We start from the raw sequence: 26948 nt of genomic DNA, 5'->3' as shown, positions 1-26948 counted from the left end.
TGGTCCAGCATTTTCTCTGCTTCAGATGCAGGATTGACTGTTTGCATGGTTCCCGCTCACTCACTTTTACATTCTGACAAAATGATGTATTCATGTAATTCAGGGATGCCTCAAGAAATCTGCATCTCAACAATTCAGTAGCTTTCTAGACTTTCGCTAACATGCAATCCAATGTGACGTGAATCACATGGGCCTTGTACTCAGAGGTTTATGAAATCATGAGGGGCGTGGATATGGTAAATAGACAAGGTCTTTTTCCTGGGGTGGGGGAGTCCAGCGCTAGAGGCCATAGATTTAGAGTGAGACGGGAAAGATGTAAAAGAGACCTAACGAACAATTGTTTTCACACAAAAGGTGGTGCGTGTATGGAATGAGCTACTAGAGGAAGTGGTGGAGGCTAGTACAATTGCAACATTTAAAAGGCATCTGGATGGGTACATGAATAGGAAGGGGTTAGAAGGATATGGGCCAAGTGCTGACAAATAGGACTAGATTAATTTAGAGTATCTGCTTAGCGTGGACAAGTTGGACTGAAGGGTCTGTTTCTGTTCTGTATAACTCTATGACTCTATAACTATATGTAGAGATGTTAATTCGCTATCCTCTAGCCCTCAATTCTATTCTTTCTTGGAATTAAATAGATAGATTAAAATGTCAGACTTCGTCAATATTTGTTAATGTGTCCCTGTGAGACTTGGATATGACCAATCTGCCCAGAAACAGTACCAATGCTTATGTCATTGTCAATGGGTATGAACACCTTACACCACCTTCCCAGTAAAGCAACTTATACCACCACTCGCCCCACCCCACCCCAATTTTTAAAAATCCTCCAAGGAGCCACTCCATCTTTAACTTTTAACAAATGAACTTTCCAAGACATTGTCAGGCAGAATTAGAGTGGGTTGTATAATCCCACTTATTTCTGCTTTATCCAAAGTAAAAGAGAGAGTCCAAAAGCATTACAATTGTATAAACTCCATGTGGAATTTTCCCAGCCCTTTTGTGACATTAGCATTGGCGAAAAAGGTGGGAAAGTACAGAGACGGTGAAAAAGTCAGAATCTTAGTGTTGAGAAACCTCTTTGTAATTTTCCCGTCAAGTCCTAAATGAAAACTTCAGGATCTCCCAATTGAGCAGAGACTACCTATTTCATCAAATCACCACCTCCACTTCTTTTATACATTTACATCTAACGATCCTCTCCTTCCCCAAGAAACTAGACAACAACATTTTGTTTAGACCAACTTACTTGAATAACCGCTGCACCTGCTCCATGACTTGCACTTTCCCACTTGTCCAGACCTCAGCTGTCGCCATCTTGGCCTATGTTTCTTTCCTTTATTACCATCATGTCTGATCTGCACTGACACTCCAATGAAGTAGCTAGAGAGGTCTTTCCTGGAGCAAAGCATTACAGAAATGATAATTCAGCCCTGACAAAGGAATTTAAGGTCCTGCAAACACAAACTCAACTTAGTTCTCCTTATAGTCTAATACACTACATTTCAGTTTCTTTCCAGTATTGCTATTCCCTCTTTCTGGCTGACACTGGTTTTCAGTATTCAGATAAAGGTTCTGATGAAGAGTCACTGAACTCAAAATGTTAACTCTGTTTCCTTTCTGCTGGTGCTGCTGGATTTGCTGAGTTTCTCCAGCAGTTTCTGCTTTTGTTTCAGATCTCCAGCATCTGCAGTTTTTCATAATATCTTTTATCAACAAAAGTTGTTGGCTGCTTTTTAATTTCCAGTATTTATTTTTAATAAAAGCATCATCGAAGAATTGGTCTTTGGAAGCCTACTAAAAGGAAAAACCTGCGTAACAGGCAAGGTCTGCTAACACAGGGGTAGCCGTTTTTAAATGGCTGTCTGTTTACAGTGAGCATTTCATGAACAGAATTCATTTAAGATGAAAAAGTGTTGAATCAGGTCTTCCCCGAAGTGATTGCTGAGAAAGGATGTTACGGAGCTGGAGTGCTTCTCAAAGAATGTTTATACTAACGGTCCTATTTTTAATGTTTATTCTTGGAATGTGGACATCACTGTACAGCCAGCATTTATTGCTCAATACCTTAAAATACCTTTGAGGAGGCGATGGTTACCTGCCCTCTTGAACCATTGCAGTCAAGTGGTACATGTGCAGTCAAGGCGCATGCACGCAATTATTCTGTATTTCCTGTCTGCATTTTCCAATGAATGATAGACCTTAAACTTCCCAGGTCCAGGTTCCAGGTTCCTGAAGTGTTCCAGAACCCAAACACTGCAGCTAACATTGTCATTACAAAGGCAGGATGTTGTTATATTTTTTTTACTGCAATGTAATCAGAAGCCATTGAAGTCCCAAAAATCTGACAATTCTTTTATTTATTTAGATTTTGATGAATATAGAAATTTCTGTTCCTGGCCTCGTTCTGCTCATTCAGATCTTCCTTGTCCATTCCTGTCAAGTTGCCAACATTGGCTATTTGCATAATGCGTGTTTGGCATCAATGTCTTTTTGCTTCCTCTCCAACTTATTACCAATCTGCAGGTTTTCACCTCCTGACTCCCATGCCCAGATATTTTTGCCACAATGATGTACAATTTGATGCACTCCATTCTTCCATATTAATGACTACCTCAATTTATTAAATGGAGTTTGAGAGTTTTATGAAGCAGGCTGCGTTTATGAAACCTGGATGCATCATGTCAGGTCAATACATACGAGAACCAAGGGAGAACCTATTTTGGAAGTCAAAACTTTTGACAGGTAAATTTAGAAAGATGTTGCCAAAGGTAAATAGCCATTAAATTGACTAACATTGTTAATATGTACAGGCATTCATTGGAGAACTTCAACAAGTTGATAAAGGACTTGTTTTCATTGCACTATATGGAATATTAAATTTTAACTTATCACCTGAACCCTGCGCTTTGATCTTTGCACTAACTCTCAGTTTAACCATCTGTTGAACCTTTGAAAAAGCTAAACATATGGCTGTGTTCTTTGATTCAAATTGTCTGAACAGACAGTGAAGATGTCAAAGACTTTAAGAAAGTAGCTCTGGATGTTTTGTTGACATAGTTGTGCAATGGAATCTCATTATGAATGTTAGACTAGGCTAACAATAAAGCACTAATGCTGGGGTTCTGATTCTAAATGGGGTCACAGATTTTACATTTGGGGCCATAACTTACCGCTTCTCTGAGGTAACATTGGCAACCATTGGGAGGAGAGGAACCAGCTCGAATGAGATAGCAAGTCAATGGCACCAAACAGTAATGGGGTGGACAGCGAGCCCTGAAACATCAGAGCTCACATTCAAAGATGAGTTCAAGAAGGCCCAGGATGTTTGTGCATTGACTTTGTCGGCAAAGCCTAGTAAAATGGGAGTTTGTGTGGCTAAGCTGGGAAGGTGGATGCTGGCTTCAAATTTTATTGTGTTTCTATTCCTGTCCACCTGCTGTACAGGCTCCTTCACCGGGATAGCGAATGTATTTTACCGACACCAGCAGCTAGATCCAAAGCAGAGATTAGGTACGGAATGAGAACTGGTGAACGAGTACAAGGAAGGAGGTTGGAACACGTGGGTTGGAAGAAGAGGCTGCTTAGTGAGTGACTAAGTGAGGGAGTAACTTGGAAAGCATGACTGGTGGCAGGAAAGGGGTGGTTGGGTATGTGTTGAGGGGGAGAATGACTTTACAGTCTTCAGTCATCAGGGAATATAGAAATATTGGCTGTACCCTAAATGTGTATATAAGATAATTTTGAACTGTTAATAAAGACAAATGTTTATGTGTATATGATGTTCACATGCACTCTTATGACATTGACTTTGAGTCCAGGACTTGTGGAAGATGCATTGGTAATGTGGCCAAACAAATTGATAGTCAACCTGTAAATCCTTCCATTAGACCTGATGCTGGGCAAGAAGAATGGGAGAGAATCACCTGGCCTGCTATTGTGCTGAAGGAAATTACAAAGGACCTGGCACTTTGCCATAAGCACGAACCAATCCAATGGAAATCGATAACTCATCCCTCAGAAATTCAGGGTGGCAGGAAAGACAGACTGTTCCATAACACACAAACATTAATAACTACATACTGAATGTCAGTGATGCGTTGTTTGCTATTTTGTTTTGCTTGCATCTGGGAGACATTAATATTCAACTTGATAACTATTGAAAGATAGTTTTGTAAATATTGTCCTGGAGAGTTGAGTTTCTGTTTCAAGTTTAGTATGCTTTCCTTTATTGGTCAGAACATTGAGTATAGCCATTTGGATGTCATGTTGCAGCTGTGTAGCACATTGGTTAGACCACTTTTGGAATATAGTGTGCAGTTCTGGTCTCCCTCCTATTGGAAGAATGTTGTGAAACTTGAAAGGGTTCAGAAAAGATTTACAGGGATGTTGTCAGCTATGGAGGGTTTGAGCTATAGAAGTGCTGAAGAGGCTGGTACTGTTTTTCCTGGAGCATTGGAGACTAAAGGGTGACCTTATTGAAGTTTATAAAATCATGAGGGGCATGAATAGGGTAAGTAGGCACAGTCTTTTCCCTGGGATGGGGGAGTCCAGGACTAGAGGGCAAAAGTTTAGAGTGAGAGTGGAGAGATATAAAAGAGAATTAAGGGGCAACTTTTTCACACAGAGGCTAGTGTGTGTATGGAATGAGCTGCCATAGGAAGTGGTGGAGGCTAGTACAATTACAACATTTAAAAGACATCTGGATAGGTAAATGAATAGGAAGGGTTTAGAGAGAAATGGGCCAAGTGCTGGTAAATGGGACTAGATTAATTTAGGATATCTGGTCGGCATGGACAAGTTGGACTGAAGAGTCTGTTTCTGTGCTGTATGTCTCTGAGTCTAAGTAGGATTTGAATGGGTATTTGTTTATGTTGACAGTTTCATTAGCATCTCTAAGACATCTCAGTGTTACCCTTGGGCTCTTGAGCTCAGTACATCGTGAATACTGGATAAGTGGGTCGTGCAATTAGGGAGTATATAGAACTCAGGTGGGTATGGAGAGGGCATGAGGATGTAGGAGGGCATGGCTGGCCGAGGATTAAGGAGAAAGTGAGGACTGCAGTAAAAGCACAGCAGGTTAGGCAGCATCCGAGGAGCAGGAGAATCGACATTTCGGGCAGGAGCCCTTTATCGGGAATGAGGAAATGGCTGAGGACTAACATTCATTTGCATTTTCAAATATATCAAGGAGATTAGCAGACAGGGACTGGATGTTGTCCCTTGAACTAGTACTGAAAGTCAGGCCATTTCCTGACAGCCTGTCCTGGCTCCTGTTATTTGCCTGCCCACAGCTGGAATCTGGCTGCAATGGGGCTGCTATTTCCAATTTAGGTCTCCAGTTCACTCTCGAGCCTTTTAAACTGTCACTCTGGCAGCTGCCTGCCTTCCTTCCTGAGTTGGAAGCAGCAGCTCCACTGCAAACCAGATTCCAACTGCGGGCAGGAAAAGAACAGGAGCCATGAGACTAATCACAATGTCAGGAAATGGTCTGACTCTCAGTGCCTGTTCAAGGGACAATATCCAGTCCCTATCTGCTAATCTCCTTTTATATATTTGAAAATGCAAATGAGGGGAGGCAGTGGTCTAGTGATGTTATTGCTGAACTGTAAATCCAGAGACCCAGGAATGTTCTGGGGATCTGAGTTCAAATCCCACCACGGTAAGTGATGGAATTTGAATTTGATAAAAATCCGCAATTAAGAGTCTAATGATGACCATGATACCATTGTCAGTTGTTGGAAAACACCTATTTGGTTCATTAATATCCTTTAGACACAGAAACTGCAATTCTTACCTGGTCTGATCTACATGTGACTCCAGACCCACAGCGATATGGTTGACTCTTAACTGCCCTCTGGGCAATTAGGGATAGCCAATATATGCTGGTAGACAGCAGTGCCCTCCCAGTAAATGAATTACAAAAAAGCTTTCAAAATTTGGAGGTACAAAAACCAGATAGTCTGTCAAGACTGTTCCTTACTCTCACTGGAACGTTACAGATGAGAGCCCTTGAACCCCCCTGCAGCAGCTCCATGGTATAACCTTTTCTCATAGGCAAAACAGGGAAAATAATCATAGTTACAAAATGCCTTTTCAACTCCCTCAGTTTGTCAGGATATCACATGAACTAAGTTTTAGCTTTGAAGATATTTACCTTCTCCATGATATGAACTTTGTCTAATACAAAGATTGAAGTTTTATAGATTTGGACACTGCAGCGATGACCTTGCATCTTCATTTGTATCTCTGCACTCTATTATCAGCTGAGCAAACCATTTCAAAGGATAATTGTACCAGGGGATAGTGCCCCCTCAGATGAAAGAAGTAATTTAAAACAATGATTTAGACCGTAATGTAATTTTTCTGTTAAGTGCTGTATCAGGTAAATAGGGGGTATTTATGTGGGTGACAAAGACTGTACTAATCGTGAGTATGGTTTGTACCCACTTGTGGTTGAAGTAATCCTTTAGATCCTGTTTTATGTAAGTACCTACTATTTTCTAAGTGTAGGTTGTTGTAGATCACAGACATGAGCAGGCTAAATTTGGATCAGCTTTGATATGTCACTATGGGTCCTATCCTCAGAGATGCATTTCCTGAAGTATAATTAAGTGGCATACTATAACGCATTATCCAGCTCACAAACTGCAAAGTGCATCTGCCTTGTGATGGTGCAAAGCTTTAATATAAAAACATCTACTTTCCTGAATATTAATGCATTGTTTGAGAAGATTATACAGTATGTTAGAAAACATGATTAGCATTGATACATTTTGTTTAATGGCACCTGAAAGTTTTCAGAGTTCAGGGAATGCATTGCCTTTTGGGTTGCCTTCATTGCCAGCTCACTAACAATAGGCTGAGACATTTGTGACCAATTACTTAAGGTGGTCATACATCCTTTCTGTCTCAGTTATGTTGGAGGAATATTAAATCCAATGTTAAAATAGCAGCCCGAAGCTCATCGCATGAACCTACTAGGTATAGGTTCACTAAAACCGCTTATAGTCTCAAAATCAAGGTTGTTGTGGTAAAATACAGATTCATGATTTCACTATGGAACCAAAACACATTGTGGTAATGGATGGTGTTCCTGCGTTATCTCACAGTCTTAGATTTGCTATGCTTTTCCCCAACAACTCTGATGCTATTTAAGCCATGCATTATGATCACTGTTTGACTTTCAAAATATTGACATGCCTGATTATGCAAAGCATCAGTTATGTGGGTAAGTTCCTGGCCCTTGAACACTGAGAAAGTTTAATAGAATGCAGCCAGTTGAAGAGAAATTGATACAGATAATAATAAACTGGCCTTTCCAAAGGCTACTTTAATGAATATGTTTCAACCATTGCAAAGGTTGTTTGGTAACAAATAATGGCTGATATAACATGTGGGGAAACAGAAAACTGATTGGATCTTCAGTTTAGCGATAGAACAGTGCTGCACTTCAATGCTTTTTCATGTAGCTGGTGGAGCATGAGGTGTTGGTGAGGGACAGGTCTCTACTTACCACTGCAATGCCTACGTGGCATAGGTAGCATGACTTGAAGAAAGTGGAAGAAGAGAATCTGAAGGCTGCAACTGAACCTTATGTCCATAGCAAGTCTGGTCCTCTGGTGCATGGCGTGCTGCTTATTGTGGCTTGCTTTGCACGTGTTTCCATAAAATACATTCACTAATATTCCTGTCCTCCCATTATACAGATCTTATATGACTGAGTAAACAGATGCAAATGTTAGGAACGCACAACAATATCTAAGAGATTTTTATATACTTTTTCTTGGAAATTGGCTGGTGCTATCTGGAAAATTGGGTGGGGCATCAAGTTGGCAGTAAACTGACATAATGGGTTACAAACATTGAAACCTAGAAACTAGGAGCAGGAGTAAGCCTTTTCAGTCAGCTCTGCCATTTAAAATGATTATGGCTGATCATCCAACTCATTCTGTCCTGCTTTCTTCCCATATTGCTTGATCCCTTTATGCCCAAGAACAAATCTAACTCCTTGAAACATTTAATGGTTTGCCCTCAACTGCAAAGAATTCCATAGGCTCACCACTCTGGTTGAAGAAATTTCTCCACATCTCAGTCCTAAATGACCTACCTTAGACCATGACCCTGGTTTCTTGTTACCGCATCATCCTTCCTGCATTTACTCTATCAAGTTCTGCTGGAAGTTTATATGTTCCTATGAGAACTCCCTTTATTCCTATAAACTCCAGTGAATATGATCCTAACTGAAACAATCTCCCTTTATACATTATTCTTGCAATCCCAGGAATCAGTCTGATAAATCATTTTTCCAACACTTCCCACCAATTCATTTCTTAGGTCGGTCCTTGCATTATTTGCAAGTAATTAGTTGGAAGATCTGCTGAGTTCTGTGGGCTATTAATTATACATGCCTCTGCATTAAATTGAAGGTACCTTGCAAAATATTTATTTGAAATTTCTGTTTAGTACATCTAATTGTCACTTTTGTCCTTCCTTTACTTACCAATATCCCAAGCTCTTCTGTTAAATTCTTATTTGAGTCGAGATAACAAGTGTTGTCAGCATGTGACTGATGACAGCATTGAAGCAGAATCCAACCTTGTCTTTATTCAGGCATTTCTTTTCCAGCAATAATGGTTCTGAAATCTTTTTGTATTGCCATTGCTAGCCCAGGGGATACTGAGATCTGTTGTAATACTTCCCCTGCTCCTGTAAATCAGGTCAGAGTCCTAGATTCAATTACTGGTCGGCATGGACTAGTTGGACCAAAGGGTCTGTGTCTGTGCTGCGCATCTCTATGACACTATCTCACTGTAGATTTCTTTCAGCAAAGGGATAAGGAACACAACTGATTGCAGCATCTACAGGGCAGGGACTGGAAACATCAGTTGGAATTTTCACTTTTGGGTCCTGTGACTCCTGCTGGCCAGTGTGCACAAGTCGTTGGGTTGAGGACCTGATTAAACCTAGCTGTGATCTTGATTTGAGAAACACTTCCCCAAGTGTCAGAGACTCGCACACAAATTCTGGCCATTTATTGAAGTGCCAGGGCTTTGGAAGGGACAGTGTTGTCGAGGTGTTCCGGAGATGAGGGGAAGAGAGAGGAGAGAAAACAAAGTAATGGTCAGTATACAACCACTCACTGGTCACTGGTCACTGGTCACTCACTGATCAGCCACAATGCATCAATGCTGCCTAATAGACTCTAAGAATACTCCTTTACCTGGAAAGTGCTATGAGATGTCTCATGGTCATAAGATGCACGATATGTGTGAATGTCATTGAGTCATGACAGTACAGAAGAAGGCCATTCAACCCATTGTGTCCATGCTGGCTTTCCTAAGGAATAGTTCATGAATTGCCCCATGTCCACTTTCTCCCCATGTCCCTACTAATTCCTCCCCTTTTGCTATCTAGAAGGTACCCATCTTGTCTATGACAAAATGATGAACCTCCCAACCTAATTCCGTTTTCCAATACTTGGTCAATATCCCAGAGATTGCAAACCTTCAGGTACGTAAGCAGACATTTTTCAGATGAGTTAAGTTTTTCTGTCTCTGCTACCCTTTTCACGCAATGAGTTCCACACCCTCCTCACCCTCTGAGTCAAAAATAATTTCCTCATCTCTCATCCTTCTGCCTTTAAATCTCTGTCCCCAGCCACTGACCCCTCTGCAAAAGTGTAATCGATCTTTTCTGACCACGTGTCCGGGCTCATCACAACCTACTGCAGACAAGTGAAATCTCCCTTCAGCTTCACCTGTACCAAGGGAACACCCTGCCTTTCCCCAAAGCTGCAATTTTCCAGTGACTCCTTGTAAAACTCCTCTGTGACCTTGACATTGCAGAAGAAGGTAGAGAAGATTTGGAGGAAAAAGAGGAGTCTTTCTCAAGCTGCTAGAGTCATTCGGCAGGGTGGTGCCAAATTGAATTAAATGGCAGATTTACGAAATAATATGCTGCAGTTCATTGGTCATCTATGTTCCTGTTTATTCCACTAGATACTATTTCCCGCAAAAATTTTCAAGGTGCAGTACCAATGAATACAGACAGTTTCTGCAGGCTGGAGGTGGCACCTGTCTTTTCAATAAGCCTCAAAAGGTATGATCTTCAATAAACAATGAATATACTTTACAAGTGACCATATGGCATATAGCATTTTGTAGGTTGGAGATTATTTTGTATTTGTCAACCTCATCAGTGATAAAGAAAGAAGAACATTTTAGTCTTTGTTTCCCAGAATTACTTTAATCAACTATGGTTCAGTAATTTCAGATTGGATTCAGTTGAGTATCTCCTGTGTTTATCATTGTGTATGAATCCTTAAGTGCACACAGTGTTTACTTAATAGTGAGCGTAATCAATTAATCGCAAGCACTTTGCAATCCTCTGGGGTTATGATAGCATGTTATAGAAAAACAACCTTTAGATTAGTCTTAATGTCCTTTGATTGCCTCAGTCATTGAAGGTTTTCACCTGTTTAAGGTGCTTACTGGTGTACAATAGATCTCTATACCTAATGTATGGACTAGGAGAAAGTGAGGACTGCAGATGCTGGAGATCAGAGTTGAGAGTGTGATGCTGGAAACGCGCAGCAGGTCAGGCAGCATCTAAGGTGCAGGAGAGTCAATGTTCGGGCATAAGCCCTTCATCCGGAATAGTGAAGGGCTTATGCCCGAAACATCGACTCTCCTGCCCTTTGGATGCTGCCTGACCTGCTGTGCCTTCCCAGCGTTTTCGACGTTGCTATAGACGAGGTGCATTCATGTTCGTAGTGAAAATTAAAGAGGACCAACATCACTGTTGTGTAGATATGAACAAACATGCAATCAAACTTGTGAATTATGAACAGGAGTAAGTCATCCAACTCCTTGAGCCTGATCCAGTATTCAATATGTTCATGGCTGACCTGATTACTATACTGTCTGCCTACTGCCAATATCCTTTTGTCTTTTAGTTATCAAGAATCCATCTATCTCTACCTTCAGAATATCCCGGAACTCTGCTTCCACTGCACTTTGAGGAAGAGAGTTCTGTCTGTGGGGAAAAAAAAATTCTCGTCACTGTCTTAAATGGGCACCCCCTTTTATTTGGAAACTGCAAACACCCAGCTCTAGATTCTGTCAGAAGGAGAAGCATCATTTTCACATTTATCCTGTCAAGGCCACTCAGGGTCTTGTACATTTCAATCAAGTTGGAGAAAGTAGGGATTACAGACGCTGGAGATCAGAGTCAAGAATGTAGTGCTGGAAAAGCACAGCAGGTCAGGCAGCATCCGAGGAGCAGGAGAATCGACGTTTCAGGCAAAAGCCCTTCATCAGGAATGAGGCTTGTGGGCCGGGGGGGGGGGGGGGGGTGCTGAGAGATAAATGGGAGGGGGTTGGGGTTGGGACTGCAGGGAAGGTAACTGAAAATGCAATAGGTAGATGAAGGTGAGGGAGAAGGTGATAGGTCGGAAAGGAGGGTGGAGCACATAGATGGGAAAGACGATGGACAGGTCAAGAGGGCGGTGTCTGGGATAAGGTGGGGGGTTGGGAAATGAAGAAACTGGTGAAATCCACATTGATCCTGTGTGGTTGCAGGGTCCCAAAGCGGAAGATGAGGCATTCTTTCTCCAGACATCGGTGGTTAGGGTTTGGCGATGGGCGGAGGCCCAGGACCTGCATGTCCTTGGTGGAGTGGGAGGGGAAGTTAGTGTTTGGCCACGGCGCAGTGGGGTTGGTTGGTGTGGGTATCCCACAGATGTCCTCTGAAACAATCCACATGCTGGCATCCTGTGTCCCCGATGTAGAGGAGACTACATCGGGTGCAACGGATACAATAGAGATATTTATGGACGTACAGGTAAATTTCTGTCGGATGTGGAAGGATCCTTTGGGATTTTGGGCGGAGGGAAGGGCGGAGATGTGGGAGTAGGTTTTGCACTTCTTGCGATGGCAGAGGAAGGTGCTGGGAGTGGGGTGAGGCCTGGTGTGCGGGGAGCTGCAGAGGGAATGGTCTCTCTGGAACGCTGATAGGGGTGGAGAGGTAAATATATCCCTAGTGCCGGGTCTGTTTGTAGTTGGCGGAAGAGGTGGAGGATGATGCGATGTATACAGAGGTTGGTGGGGGGGGAAGATGAGGACCGAGGCGTTCTGTCCTTGTTGCGTTGGAAATGGTGGGTTCAAGGGCGGAGGTGCGGAAAGTGGAGGAGATGCGCTGGAGGGCATCATCAACCACGTGGGGGGGGAATGTTGTGGTCTTTGAAGAAGGAGACCATCTGGGATTTTCTGTGGTGGAATTGGTCATCCTGGGAACAGATGCAGCAGAGGCGGAGGAATTGGGAATAAGGGATGGCCTTTTTGCAGGAGGCAAGATGGGAGGAGGTATAATCCAGGTAGCTGTGGGAGTCGATGGGCTTGTCGTGGTTGTCCATAGTTAGTCGGTCGCCAGAGATGGAATGGAGAGGCCCAGAAAGGGGAGGGAGGTATCTGAGATGGTCCAGGCGAATTTGAGGTCAGGGTGAAAGGTGTTAGTGAGCTGTTCACCCTCCGTGGGAGCACGAGGTAGCACCAATATAGTCATCGACGTAGTGGAGGAAAAGATGGGGGATGGTGCCGGTGTAGCTGCGGAAGATGGACTGTTCGATGTAGATGGGATTAATGTGGACTTCACCAGTTTCCTCATTTCCCCTGCTCCCGCCTTACCCCAGTCCCAAGCCTCCAACTCAGCACCACCCTCTTGACCTGTCCATCGTCTTTCCCATTTATCCCCTCCAGCCTCCTCACCTTTCCCCCACCTTCATCTACCTGTTGCATTCTCAGTTACCCAGCCCCACCCTCCCTCCCATTCATCTCTTTGCCCCCCGGCCCATAAGCTTCATCCCTAATGAAGGGCTTATTCCTGAAACGTCGCTTCTGCTGCTCGGATGCTGCCTGACCTGTTATGCTTCTCCAGCACCACACTCTCGACACTATTTCTATTACGTAACCTCATTTTTCTGAACTCCAGTGGATACAAGCCGAGCCTGTCCAACCTCTTATCATTAGATAACCTTCCTCTTCCAGTCTAATAAAATGGCTTCCAATTCATTTAAGTAAGGAAATCAATATTGCATACATTTTTCCAGATGTTGTCGTCTCACCAGAGTCCGGTATAACTGAAGCATAACGTACCCTCTTTTGGATTTAATTCCCCTCTCAATAGATAACATTCAGCTTTTCTAGTAATTAATTCTTAGTTATTTTCCTAATTACTTGCTGTACCCACATGGTAACCTTTTACAGTTCATCCATTAGCACACCCTGATCCCTCTTCATCTCAGAGCTTATCTCTCACTATTTAGATCATGTGCTTTTTAAATTCTTCGTGCCTAACTGAGCAGTTTCACATTTTGCCATGTTATATCGCATTTGCCCAGTCTTTTCCCACTTGCTTGATCTGTGTATTATCTGTAATTGCCTCCTATGTCCTCTTCATAGTTTATTTTCCTACCTCTCTTTGTATCATCAGCAAATTTAGCAACTGTACCTTTGGTCTGTACATCCACTTTATTTACATATGAAGTAATTCATTGATCATAGCGATTCAAGCATGACGTTTCAGAAGCAATGGGTTCACATTTAGGAAGTGACTAGTTCACAGACTTTAGAAAGAAAATATAATTTGGGCATAGGGCCATAGTTGGTTTAGATGAAAGATATTGGTGGCAGATTTGAAGAAGAGGGAAACACTATGTGAGCAGATGGATATATAACCAATATCAGCTAAGGTGGACACAGGTGGAGAAATGGACACAATGTCTAATCTAAGCTGCAAAGATCAATGTAAAAGGGACCATTAAGTGCAAAAAGCTGACCATGAGCAGCAAAGGAAGTTAAAGGGGAAAATTTGGTTTCAATAGCAGCAGTGGTTTCAAGGGAGGTTGAAGGGGGCATCATTGACAAGACTAATGTGAATGTGTGATGAGAGAGAACCAAGAGAAAGGTAAAAATTCAGAGTAGGGAGGAATTTTTTTTTTTGTTTAGATGTTTGATTCAGTGGACTGGGGTAATGGCAGAGGAAGCTGATCAAATGATCTCCATCGTGGTGACAAAAAGGTCAGTGAGCTGTTTTCACTCTTCACAATGGAGAGTGGTTTTAGAAGCTACAGTGGTGATGAACAGAGGATTATATGAGTGTTTTCGGAAAAGTAAGCCAATTAGATCTGTCGACGTTTGTCAGTCAGAACAACGAGTGGGGTGAATAGAAGATGATAGGAATCTGGGGTGAAATCAATTTAAATTATGCCAGCAATGAGGTTTGAGGTGAATTTTGGCTTTTGTAATTTTGACACAATATTCAAATTTATCAGGAATCTTCGAGCCTGTTGTGCTCATCAGGTTTTTTTAAGGTTTTGATGGGGCTCTGGTTTATCAGAGGAACAAAAGGGGAAGAGTGATGGATGGGCAGAAGTTCTATTCTACCTCTGCCCTGTCTCCTGTTCTTACCAACTCCAAACATTTCTTGATGAATGGCCTAACGTTCACTCAGTAATGTTTCATTCAGTAAGTGATTTTTTAGAAGCACATTGACACTAAGCTTTATAAAAAAAACTCAGGATTTCATGATTTTATGTTATTTGCTATTGAAACTTGTTTAGAATTTTCAGTAACTGTGAGCCAAGTCTCAAAATGATCTGTTCAACTATTTCCACAGCTAATTGATCCTCAAGAATGTGGAAATGGGTTTGTCGAAACAGGAGAAGAATGTGACTGTGGTTCTGAAACTGTGAGTAAATTTCTCTCCGAGGCTCAATGTGTGTGGTTCTATTTCTGTACTTTACCAAATGAAATTTGCTGAATTATCACATGAAATGTGTTTTAGCCCAATTTTGATTTGCATCATTATTTACTGTGGAGAAAGACATAGAAGCTAGACAACTTGGAGAAATAAATAGTGATATCTTGAAAAGAGTCCACATCATATTGACTGTTTTGGAATATTGTGTGCAGTTCTGGTCTCCATCCGATAGGAAGGTTGTTGTGAAACTTGAAAGGGTTCAGAAAAGATTGACAACGATTTTGCCAGGGCTGGAGGGTTTGAGCTGTGGGAGAGACTGAACGGGCCGGAGCTTTTTTCCCTGGAGCATCAGAGGCTGAGGGGTGACAAGAGAGAAGTTTATAAAATCATGAGGGGCATGGATAGGGTAAATAGACAAAGTCTTTTCCCTGGACTGGGGAGTCCAGAACCTGAGGGCAAAAGTTTAAGGTGAGGGGGTAAGATTTATAAAGGACCTAAAGGGCAACTTTTCCATGGTGCGTGTATGGAATGAGCTGCCCGAAGAAGTGGTGGAGGCTGATTGATGGGAAGCAGAGTGTCGTGGTAAATAGTTGATTTTCAAAGCAAAGGTAGGTATGCAGTGAGGTTCTCCAGAGGTTGGTATTAAGGCACTGTTTTTCTCAATATCCTTACTGACCTAGACTTGAACACAAGGAGACAATTTCAGTATTATGAACTGTCATAGACTTCAGTAGGGGACAGACTGGTAAAATAGGTGGAATAAATAAGGAGAGACAATGTAAAACAAATGATAAAATTATAAAGGTATGCAGGTGCAGAAGTAACAGTATGGTGAGGCAGATTAAAATTTCACAGGGCTTGGGAGAAATGGGTGGAGACCTGACAGATATGATGGGCTGAATGACCTTCTGTCTTGTCCTATGATTATTCTTTGACTCTGTTCTCAGAAGTGGGAAATAAGGGAATGTTGGGGGAGGGGGTTGCAGGACAATGTGGGTGGGCACTTTATTGTGCAGGGGATTAACATCAGCTTCTTGAAGGCAGGATGAAATTACAGTATTAAGTTGAGGAAAATTGAGCTTCCTGAGCAAGCATCACAACCTCCTTATTATATTTGCACATCATGTGTATACTTTAACAGACAACTTTGCCAGAGTTATGTGTACCTTTCCAATTGAGTAATTATCAAGTGAGAAACATGTGCCTTCAGTTTCCTGTCAACTTAAGCATGAGCTGCAACAGACATTATTGGACGATCTGGTGTGCGCTGAGTCGGAGCTGCTTTTTCTGCTATGGGTGAGCTTTAAGAAAGTGGGATATTGATGGCTGAGTTTGGTGGAGGCAGTCAAAGGAGAAGTTGAAAATTGAGTGAGGGAGAGAGGGAAGGAATTGGCCACCTCACAGTGTCCTCTTAAGGACAGAGGAAGGTAGGTAGAGCCATAAAAGAAAGATGAAACTCTAAAGATGACATGTCAGCATGATTACGGACGATCTTAAGTTATACAGGGAAGGTGAATGGGGAATGTCCGAGAGTCAAGGGTAGCCAAGGACAACAGAGCATGAAAGAAGGGAAGTTAGTGATGATAATCAGCAGGGATGTTTCAGTCTACTGAAGGAAGTTTGAGGGCCAATGGCAGCAGGTCAAAAATGATAGGAGGTGGGTCACAGTCAGTGTTGAGAGAGGGAGGGAATGTCAAAAGTTGATTGAAGGGGATTGCATTGAGAGTGATGGCTTCAAGCTTGGGGGATCCGGGTGGCAGGTGGAAAGGATGTGGCAGCAATTACACTTCCCTAAAGCTCCTCAGACAGTGAGAATAGTGCTCTTGACTTGCAGGAAATGCGCTTCCTAAACCTTTGCATCCGGGAAGTAACAGTGGGGGCAGTGACTTCCTGTCTGCCTTCTCCACAAGATTTCCCAAGTTCCTCTCACATAAGTACCTAATTGGTTGACTGCCACATGACCATATATGGCCAGTTGTTTGTTAGGAGAAATGGAGCTCATTTACGGTTCCACTTCTGACTATTTTAACCCCTCCGGAACATTCCGCTCTATGATTCTACTGCTGCCACTTTAATGAACAAAATGTTGGTTAACATTGAACAAGCACACATTTTGTAGTGTCTAATGTAATGGAACCATTGGGAATTATGAACAAGTTACAGAAGTCAGACAAAATGGAAAACATGAAACTAGGTGGGAATGGTTGCATTTATGTCATCCACTACTCCATTAGTAATTTTCAAGATGTGAAGTAGACTGGAAGCCACCTTTAGATCAGAGACAGCAGAGACCTTACTGCAACCTGATTACCCATTGTCAATATGTTCTTACTGGAATTATGTTGAGAGTCCCTTTTGATGTTGGTACTGGGAGTTCATGTCGTTGGCACCTGTTAGCCACACTCTTCGACGGACCATCACCCATGAATTTCACAAAGTAAATGAGTTCTAATTGTTGATTCTGATGGGTTTGTTTGAAGGTGCACTACGGCAACCTGATTTCCACACCTTGCCCCCTGCCCCACACCCCACAAGCAACGTATGGGGGTTGGACATTCTGTTATTTGTGAACTACACCAGTTTTCTATTCACTAATTTAAATAGGCAGTGTCACAGACAGCTCATGTTTTCTGATTCAGCAGTCTCTCATTACTGAAAACATCTAATTTAAGAATCATCTCGCTGTTGCCTTCAGACACCCAACAGTAAACGATGCTTTTTTTGTCCAAACAGACTATTTGTGTGCAGCTTATTAAAGTTCTCAATTGGTCAGGTTATTTGTATAATTTCAGCAAAGCTTACTCACAACTATCGCCTGCACAATTTCTGCTGCTTACAACAGGCTTATACGTCATGCATACCAACTATCTTAAAGAAACAAAATAAATCGACATCACTCTGAATTTGGGTAAATACGTAGCTGAGAAAGAACTTGTATTCACTAGTGGACATTACGTACACATCGATGATGAGTTCTTTTTATTTCATGCAGGAATGTGACAAAGTTGGTGGCAAATGCTGCAAGAAGTGTACCCTTACCCACAATGCAATGTGCAGTAATGGACTCTGTTGCCGAAATTGTCAGGTAAGATGTTTGCTTTGCCACACACCTCAGCAGACAGAGATCTACACACACTGTTTTAGTCATCTTTTCAATCATGATTCTAGCCTTCGTACACAATCTTCATACACAGGGTGTTCTTGATGACTGGGAATAGTCATGTGTAATTCAGCTGGACATTCTGATCCACTAAGTTCCCAATAAATTAGTTGCTAGCATCAAACTTTGCTGCAATCCAATGTAGCTCAAAGCACAGAACATTTTGCTCTCTGGACCCAGAAGAGGGCACACTGGTCAGGGTTTTGAGTTGTCCCAGTGTCTGTTCTTTCCAAGGGCCATTTGACTGCACTCATTCCCCAGCTCTTTTCCACAACTTGCAAGGCTTACTCAACAAAAAATTATTTAAGGATGTTAGCACAGTATAAACTGTAGATCAGAAAATGTTTGATTAATGTATTTATCCCAATTAAACAAAGATATGGTTATAATGTCATATGAAGCATATGCACCATGTACTGTCAGTTCTGCTATAACACGGTAGTTTCATTCTCATGCAATCAGTGTTAAAATTAGCAACATTATAATGAGGTCAGAATCGCACTATAACCAATACACGCATGAAAAGTGTGAACTGCAGAAACATTGTCCCCAATTCGTAAATGATATTATAGCGAATTTGCATTAACAAAACGCGTGTTAGAGCAGAATGACCTGTAGAACATTACTAAGCTTTTTTAACCCTCCCCCTTGTCAGTTGTCCTTTACGTCATGGAAAGCACCTAGTCAGCATTGTACATGACTGTCTTTGGGTCTTTAGATGCCTAAACTGGCCAATTCTCAACCCACAGTTGTTTGGGCACATGAGGCAAGACGTCATTCATTAAAACATTGGGATCTGTGGACAAATTGTCATCATTCTAAATGATTTGTAGCAAGCTCCTCTCGGTCACCAAGGTCAATGCTTCCATACTTGCCTGGGAATGTTGGCCATTTGATCATTAAGAAAACCAGATGACCCGGTAGGAGAAACTGTTTTTCCATCGTCCAGACACTGTGTACTATTGCATAAAAGTTGATTACGAAGCTAAAACTATTACCTGTCTGTAATACAATTTTAAAGGAGAGTAAACAAATACCTCTCTGCTTTGTGATGATGCCTCACTTGTCAGCCTTTCCCAATACCGGTTGGGTTCCCATCAGGTTCTCCACTGCTTTGATTGATTGATTGGCTCAATTCTTGCTCTCAATCCAACTGGTTTATGGCCCCAAATTCCTCTGATCTCTCTCTCTCTCTCTCTTGCACTGGTTTTATGGCCTCAAACATTTGCTTTGTCTCAGGGTTCTCTCCTCACCTGCTCCTTACATAAAAAACAAACTCGAGCACCATGTGTCTTCCTCAATGATTCTATGATGTCTGCCCAATTTCGATCCAAGACCATTCACTTGGTGGGCAAAAACAATAAACAAATCCCTATGGCTGCTAACACAGGACGCTGGCTGGTATCGATGTGAGCCAGTGACCTTGTGTCATCGTCGCCATGCTGTAACTATCTGGGTTAACCAGCCTGCGGGTTCTCTTTGTTGTGCTGAGTCTAAGGACCTGTCTAATTGTAAATAAGAAATGGTAGACCACTCATGAGTCTTCACAAAGACAGGTGCTTTTTCGACATGTGATGTGTCGTGTATTGTATGAAAGGAATAGGTGCTATTAACATCAATTCGTTTGACATAATTACAGTCATCAGGAGCCAGGTTATATCATGTCCGTTGTGAGAACACTGTGGTTTTAAGAGGTTTTAAGACAGAAGTAACAAGCTGTCTGTTTGAGTCCAATAAAGTAAACATCTTGTGAGTCCTTGGGAATTTTTTTTAAAGTTGGTACAATAGAAGCAGCATGAATGAGTGGGGTCAAGGTCCCACAGAACCAAGACTTTTAGTTTTAATTTCTCAGGAGCAGTTGCTGGGGTCCTGAAGCAGGTTTTGAAAACTGCAGTACATCTCTCTCTGCTGCCCTTTCTCTCTCTGAGTTTTCTCTTGATGTTTTCCCTCCTGAACTGGAGAATTGCGTGTCAGATAATCTATTTTACTGAACTTGCCTTTGCCAAAGGTGTGTTTATGGGATGTTACTGTATTGGAACAGTTACTGTTTAGTGGTTAGATAATCTATTAATGTGTTAAGTTTTCCAGTAGAGCTAACTTATTCCAATTTCTTCTTCCTTTTGTTGTATTTTAGTGTATGAATAAAGATTGGTTTTGCTTCACGACTGATAGTTTGACCAATTAAATTACATCTGGAACTCAACACCTGGTACTTGCCTTTAAAATAACAAAAGTTAAGATCTAGGCTATCTTCTTAATATATTGTGAGTGAGTTTGGTCTGGTCCATAACACAGTCTCCTTTGGGACCTTGGGCAATACTAACTGTTTCTCCTCTCAAAGATTGTGTAACACAACTAAGTTGGGTGACATTAATGCAGCTTCAGTGTTACCTCTCAGAATCATTACCTGATACTGTAGGTTGATACACAATTGTTTTGGCAATATTCAAGGAGTTCCTTCATTTTTTACATGCAGAATTGAAGAGTTTAAGAATGGGCATCAACACTGCAGTTATCCTCAATCTGTACATTATGTATGCCCATGGTGGGCTTTTTAGAGTTTTCTCACAGAGAGCACTTTCTACCAAGATGGAATTTAATACTGATAACAGAGGGCAGTTGATCTTTGAGATGAACAGAAACTGTCAGGTAGTGTGAGGGCTATTACACAGTCTTGCTTGACCCCAGTCTGTATTGGAAGGCGTCTGTTTCAGAATTTCCACTGAAGACAGTTGTAATGGAACCATCATCAAAGAGTTGCGGGATTGTCATGAAGTTTCTTGGACGTGCAAACATTCAGAGGTAATCCACGGGACCTCGAAATTTGCAAAGCCAAATGCTTTGGTTTATTCTATGAATGCAATGAAAAGCTCACAGTGTTGTGCTTGACATATTTCTTGGTATTGTTGCCAGACCAATCCATGTTCAAGCTTTTACTGGATGGTTTAAACTCATTGTGTTTCTAGGAGAAATCCCTCAGTCCCCAGAAGTAGATGATTCAGGTGAGAATGTGTCAGAATTTTCCCTGCTATGGAAAAGAGGGAAATATCTTGATAGTTTGGATGGCATGACTACAATTGTCATACCCCTGAAGTCGATGAGCAGTCGTTTTGCCTCCTAAATCTTCTAAACCTGCATAAGCCCTCCAGCTTTGAAGACCTCTGTTGAAATCACAACTTTGATTTTTCTTTTTCAACAATCTCATTGATTGCTTGCTGCAGCACTCCCATCAATGGTGGTCCGCCATGGATTCTGCCAAACGTGTTTGAGGAATAGTGAGAGAGGAATAACTGCGACTGTGGATTCACAGTTAAGAAGTTGTTCACATTTGCCTATGTAGGGTTGCTCTACCTGGAGCTCCTGACAGCAGGAATTTTCAGAGCAGAGAAACCCCTCCATAATTTCAAGATAGCAATACCTGGAGAAATATTTTAGTCCCAGGCAGAAAATGAACAGAGTCAGTATCAGAGTCACATCTTGACCGCACTATCATTATTCCTAATGGTCTGGTCTTCAAATGTGTGTCACCCCCATTGCCTGTGTTTTTGCTTCATCCGCCAACTTGACCTCTGCTGCTGATAGTTTCAGGAATTTTTACTGATATATCTCATGTTTGAGTTCCTGCATATTTGGATAAGGTTTGAGCTGGGATTATGTCTGCAATAAAAATCCAGACATGATGCAGCTTGCATACATCAACAGCTAAGGGATGGGAAGGGCAAAAGGAGAAAATGTCCAACACTGATGGAATGTCCACAGACAATCAAGCAAAGCCCTGGACAGGGTACTGGTTCTCTGGATCTCACATCTGCCCTCTTTTAGTGGGATTATAAAGGCTGTTGAATTAAGTCCTGATTTGATGATTCATTCAGAAAGATAGCAGCAGCTCCGTAACAGTTCCTGTATGAGTGCAGTGCACTCCTGTGAGACAGCAGTGGTTTTGTAACACTTCATTGTCATAGAGCCATTGAATTTATTTATATTCAGTGAGGCTTGGTGTCCAGCTCTTTCCCAGAAATGTTTCCCTGCAGCTAATGGAACACATACACATCCTCATGCTTTGAAGAAGGGTGCAGAGTGCAGTGACTGAGTTTGATACCAGAATAAACAAATGACTGGCCTTTGAACAGGCTAGATTTGCGTAATTCCGAGGCCAGTGATGTGTGGCAGAGGGTGGAAAGATGACACAGCAGATACAATCATTTTCTCTTCCTGATTCAAGATTTACAGTTCTAATGAAATGATCAGCATCTCAATCTCCTGAGACAATGATTGAAATAAAGTGCCTCTTTTTCTCCATACTTTTTCTGATTTTTTTTTTGTGCGGAGGAGCCGGTGTTGGACTGGGTGGACAAAGTTAAAAATCACACAACATCAGGTTATAGTCCAGCAGGTTTATTTGAAAGCACTAGCTTTTGGAGCACTGCTGCTGCGTCAGGTAGCTGTGAAGGGCAGCTACCTAATGTTGTGTGATTTTGAACTTTTGTGGTAAGCCATTCATAAAGTTCTCTTTGCACGAGGATTTATATTTCCTGACAGCATTTACTATGTAATAAGAAAATTAGACCATTGAATGTCTTTTCATTCCAGCAGACAGACATCATGCATTTGGCTCCCCAGTCAGTCAACATCAATGTGCCCCAGACTTTATTCTTTTTCAGACTACACTGAGCAAAGCATTTGAGTTCAATGTCTAACTAACATAGCCATATTGCACAGAAACAGACCCTTCAGCCCAACCAGTCCATGCTGACCATGTTCCCAAACTAAATTAGTCCCATCTGCCTGCACTTGGCCTATATCTCTCCAAATCTTTCCTGTTCATGAACTTATCCAAATATATACTAGTTCATCCACCACTGGGGAAATCCAAGCCCCAGTATTGCTTGTACACTGTGCATAAAGTGAAGCCTGCATTCTGCCTTTTTTCCCCCCAGTATGAACCACGAGGTGTGATCTGCAGGCAGGCAGTGAACGAGTGTGACATTGCAGAGACTTGCCCAGGAGACTCCAGCCAGGTAGGAGAGTTTCTTCTGTGCTCGTTACAGATGCTTCTTGACCAACCCATACCAATAGATGTGATTGATCTCCTGACCTGTCTAAAGCAAAGAGAGAAAAGATTTGGCACTGCATTTTCAAAAAGATATATTTCCTTCAAAATTTGTGTCTGGTATCATCTCTTTAGTTTTAATTCAAAAATAAAACTATTTTCTGATTGACCTTTTTGAGAGATGTTATTATGAACCTCTGGAAAAAGTGAGACTTGAACCCAGGTAGGGAATCTACCACTGCACCACAAGACCCCTTTATTCAGCACGTAAATGTGACAGGCAGTGGTAATTATAATGGGCATTTATATATATTCATCCTGCAGTCAAGTAATGTGAAAATAACACAGTGAGATGTACTGGGGATGAGGGATGCAGCGTTATGATACCTCCTTTCATACAATGCCTCACTTTCAGTCTTGTATGAAAAGCATATTTATTAGTAATAACTTTGTTTTGCAAACAAGTTGCAAATATAAACTACAGGTCTTCAGCATCTTGGCCTATATACTGATGTACTAGAGTGCTTTAAACATGTAAGTTTCCTAGCATTTGCAGGTCTATTCTTAGTTGTTAGAGAAACAAATATTTTGAGTTTGATTTTAGACCCGTTACCTAAATTTCAACATGAACAGAAAGAAGAGGCCTATACAGAATGTTCCTAACAGATATAACTTACCCTCTCATGCTTCTGGCAATGGGAAAGTTTGTACTTGTGTGCTTTGATCTCCAGAATTTGAGTCACATTCCATGCTTCGACCCTAACATATTGTTTCCCATAAATGCCCACAGCTCAAACATTGCAGCAGAGGCAGCAGCAACTTGCAATGTTGTTGTGTTTTTAACAGAGCAAACATGCCGATCACATCACAGAGGAGTTGGGGGTTGGATGAATGAACATGAAAGAATGCAGTGAGATCTTGTGGGATAGTCCATAGAAGTAATTGTGAACTAGATTGAGAAAAAAGATTCTAAGATTTTTAAATGTGAGAGAAGAATTAGAGAAGGATTGAACTCTTTGGGATGGAGAGCCAAGGCATTTGATGATTATTCCATCAACAGTTGTGTGATGGAGAAAGTGAGGACTGCATTAGCCTGAAGAAGGGCTTATGCCCGAAACTTGGATTCTCCTGCTCCTCGGATGCTGCCTGACCTGCTGTGCTTTTCCAGCACCCCACTCTCGACAGTTTTCTGATGGTAGTGGCAAATCCATTAAAGGCCAGAGGCCAATAGCCAAATGATTTGAAGGGTCTATACGATTGGAAGTGATTTTAGAGCTGGGATAGAGCAAGATCGAACAAGGTAAGGGATTTACTGAGGGCTGAGCAGCTTATCACATCAACTTGCCAATCAAATATTTATCTTGTGCTCCCATTTGGACGAGGAGGATTAATAATTTTAAAGCATAAACTTATAGCTTGCTTGCATCATCACATCTTGATATTTGAAAAATATGATCATGTTCACCTATGTTCATCTATACCCCAGTAAAAACAAATTCAATTTTGCAGATCTTTCTTTATAACTTACTCAGAATCATTAACAATATCCAAGAGCTTCCAACATACATTAAAATAGTCTACAGTATTTCTGTAATCTATGTACTGTGTAATTTAGTAAGGCTGGATACTTAGCTAAATGGAGAAAATGTGAAGAAATTCATGTGAATGATATTTTTGCAAATCTACAAAAGGGAACCATTCTAAATTGTCTATGCAATAAGGATATTACTATTAGGAGTAGTGGTGTCTTTTGTTACTGAATTGATACTTGTTCATTTTTCAGGCCAGAGTGGGAGCAAGTGTCCAAACTAGTGTGGAGCTGGTAATGTCACTGGACCAGTAATCCAGAGGCCTAGACTAATGTTCCTGGGACTTCGGTTCAAATCCTGACATGCCAGCTGGTGGAATTTTAATTAAGTAACTAACCCTGACAATACAAAGTTAGTTTATGATCATGACAACTATTAATAAATGCTGTAAAAATTCCACTTGGTTCACTAATGTCCTTTAAAGAGACAAATTTGCTGCCTTTACCTGTTCTGGCTTCATGTGACTCTTGACTCTCAATGATGTAGTTGACTCTGAACTGCCTTCTCCAATATCTGAGGAAGCCGCTCAGTTCAAGGCCAAGTAATGATAGCCAACAAAAAAATACTGAAGACCTCATGAATCAAAACTCAGAAGGAAAAACTCAGAAAGTCTGTCAAATATTGATGGCAATATGGTCTAATTGAATAAATACTTTATCTCTCTCCAGTGCCCTGGGAATGTGCACAAACTGGATGGCTACTATTGTGACAATGAACAGGTAAGGTGCTTTGTCAGTCAGACCAAAGATTGGGCAGTTCTTTTGGAGTAAAGGCAGGCTTCTAGTTTCTTTTATCATTCTGTCCTGTTTGGATTGTTTCCCTGAGGTACTGTGTCCAGTTCTGGTCGCCCTGTTAAAGGAAGGATATAATAAAGGTAGAGAGAATTCAGAAAAGATTTACCAGGATGTTGCTGGGTATGGAAGGCTTGAGTTAGAAAGAGAGGCTGCATAGACTGGAGTCTTCTCTCACAAGAGCATAAGAGATTGAGAGGTGATCTTAGAGATGGTATTCATGATTTGGAGGTGCCAGTGTTGGACTGGGGTGGACAAAGTTAAAAATCACACAACACCAGGTTATAGTCCAACAGGTTTAATTGGAAGCACGCTAGCTTTTGGAGGGTCGCTCCTTCATCAGCTGGTTCATCAGACAACCACCTGATGAAGGAGCAGCACTCCGAAAGGTAGCGCTTCCAAATAAACCTGTTGCACTATAACCTGGTGTTGTGATTTTTATCTATGATCTTACAGAGGTTTGTAAAATAATGATGGGTGAATGGCAGTGTCTTTTCCCTAGGGTGGGGGGTTTCAAGGTTTGGGGGCATATCTTTCAAGCTGAGAGGAGAAAGATTTTACAAAAAGACATGAGGGACAATGTTTTTGCACAAAGAGTGGTTCATGTGTGGAATGAACTTCCAGAGGAAGTGACGGATGTGGGTACAGCTACAATGTTTAAAAGACATTGGAATGCACAAGAATAAGAAATGTTTGGAGATATATGGGCCAAGCGCAGGCAGGTAGGACATGTTTAATTTGGGATTATGGTTGGCATAGATTTGTTGGACTGAAGGGTCTGTTTCCATGACCCAGTATCTCCTTTCAGATAATCAATCTTCATGTTTAGGTATCTCGCTTAATATGTATTTATCTTGAAAAAGATTCACAGTTGAATGTGTGGTTTTGTCCTTATCTTGTCCTTTCTCTCCCTTTTTACATTGATTCTTTGCCAATCTTTTGGGTGGCATGCTGCCTCACAGTGTTAGGGACCTGGGTTTGATTCCTGCCTCAGGCAACTATCTGTGTGAAGTTTGCACATTATCCCTGTGTCTGCGTGGGTTTCCGCCAAGTGCTCTGGTTTCCTCCCACAATCCAAAGATGTGCAGGCCAGGTGAATTGGCCATGCTAAATTGCCCATAGTGTTAGGTGCATTGGTCAGGGGTAAATATAGGGTGGGGAATGGGTCTGGATGGGTTGCTCTTTGGAGGGTCAGTGTGGACTTGTTGGGCCAAAGGGCCTGTTTCTATACTGTAGGACACCTAATCTAATCTATTTCCTCCTGAGGCTGTTGGATCTTTGCCGAGCACAACTCCATCAGTGCCAGTCACCTACATATCCCACAAAAAGATTATCTTTGCCACATTAACAAGGTAAGGTTGCCATAGTCTTTTCAAAAAATAGGGCTATTCTCTCATTTTAGAAAAAGAGAGAGTTGGCTGGTGGTGGTTTAACCTGAGGGCCACCACGCCTAATGTGAGGGGAGAGGTTGAGAAAGACAATCCCTCATGGTGACCTCAGCTGGTGTGGGGATTGAACCCACGCTGTTGACATGCCCAGCCACTCAGCTAACCTACCTCCCTCCCCACTCAACAAACCCCCCACTTCTCCCTGCA

The 26948-nt window shown here is 41.8% G+C and overlaps 1 protein-coding gene across 6 annotated transcripts in view; it reads left to right on the top strand.

Moving 5' to 3' along the window:
- The window catches only part of adam11 (ADAM metallopeptidase domain 11), a 163081-nt gene that overhangs the window by 104852 nt on the left and 31281 nt on the right, over positions 1-26948 (top strand). For all 6 annotated transcript variants that reach the window (XM_043675211.2, XM_043675210.2, XM_043675216.2 and 3 more), the window contains 5 exons: positions 10005-10104; positions 14680-14751; positions 17756-17848; positions 22861-22941; positions 25231-25281. In XM_043675211.2, the coding sequence (XP_043531146.2) occupies positions 10005-10104; positions 14680-14751; positions 17756-17848; positions 22861-22941; positions 25231-25281 (397 nt within the window). The remainder of the gene's footprint in view (positions 1-10004; positions 10105-14679; positions 14752-17755; positions 17849-22860; positions 22942-25230; positions 25282-26948) is intronic.

This window comes from Chiloscyllium plagiosum, unplaced genomic scaffold (genome assembly GCF_037043375.1).
Source record: "Chiloscyllium plagiosum isolate Xiang-an unplaced genomic scaffold, Cpla_swu_hap1 HiC_scaffold_32, whole genome shotgun sequence".
Classification (NCBI taxonomy): domain Eukaryota; kingdom Metazoa; phylum Chordata; class Chondrichthyes; order Orectolobiformes; family Hemiscylliidae; genus Chiloscyllium; species Chiloscyllium plagiosum.
Note: the sequence above shows the minus strand (reverse complement) of the source record. Positions and strands in the feature narration are given on the sequence as shown.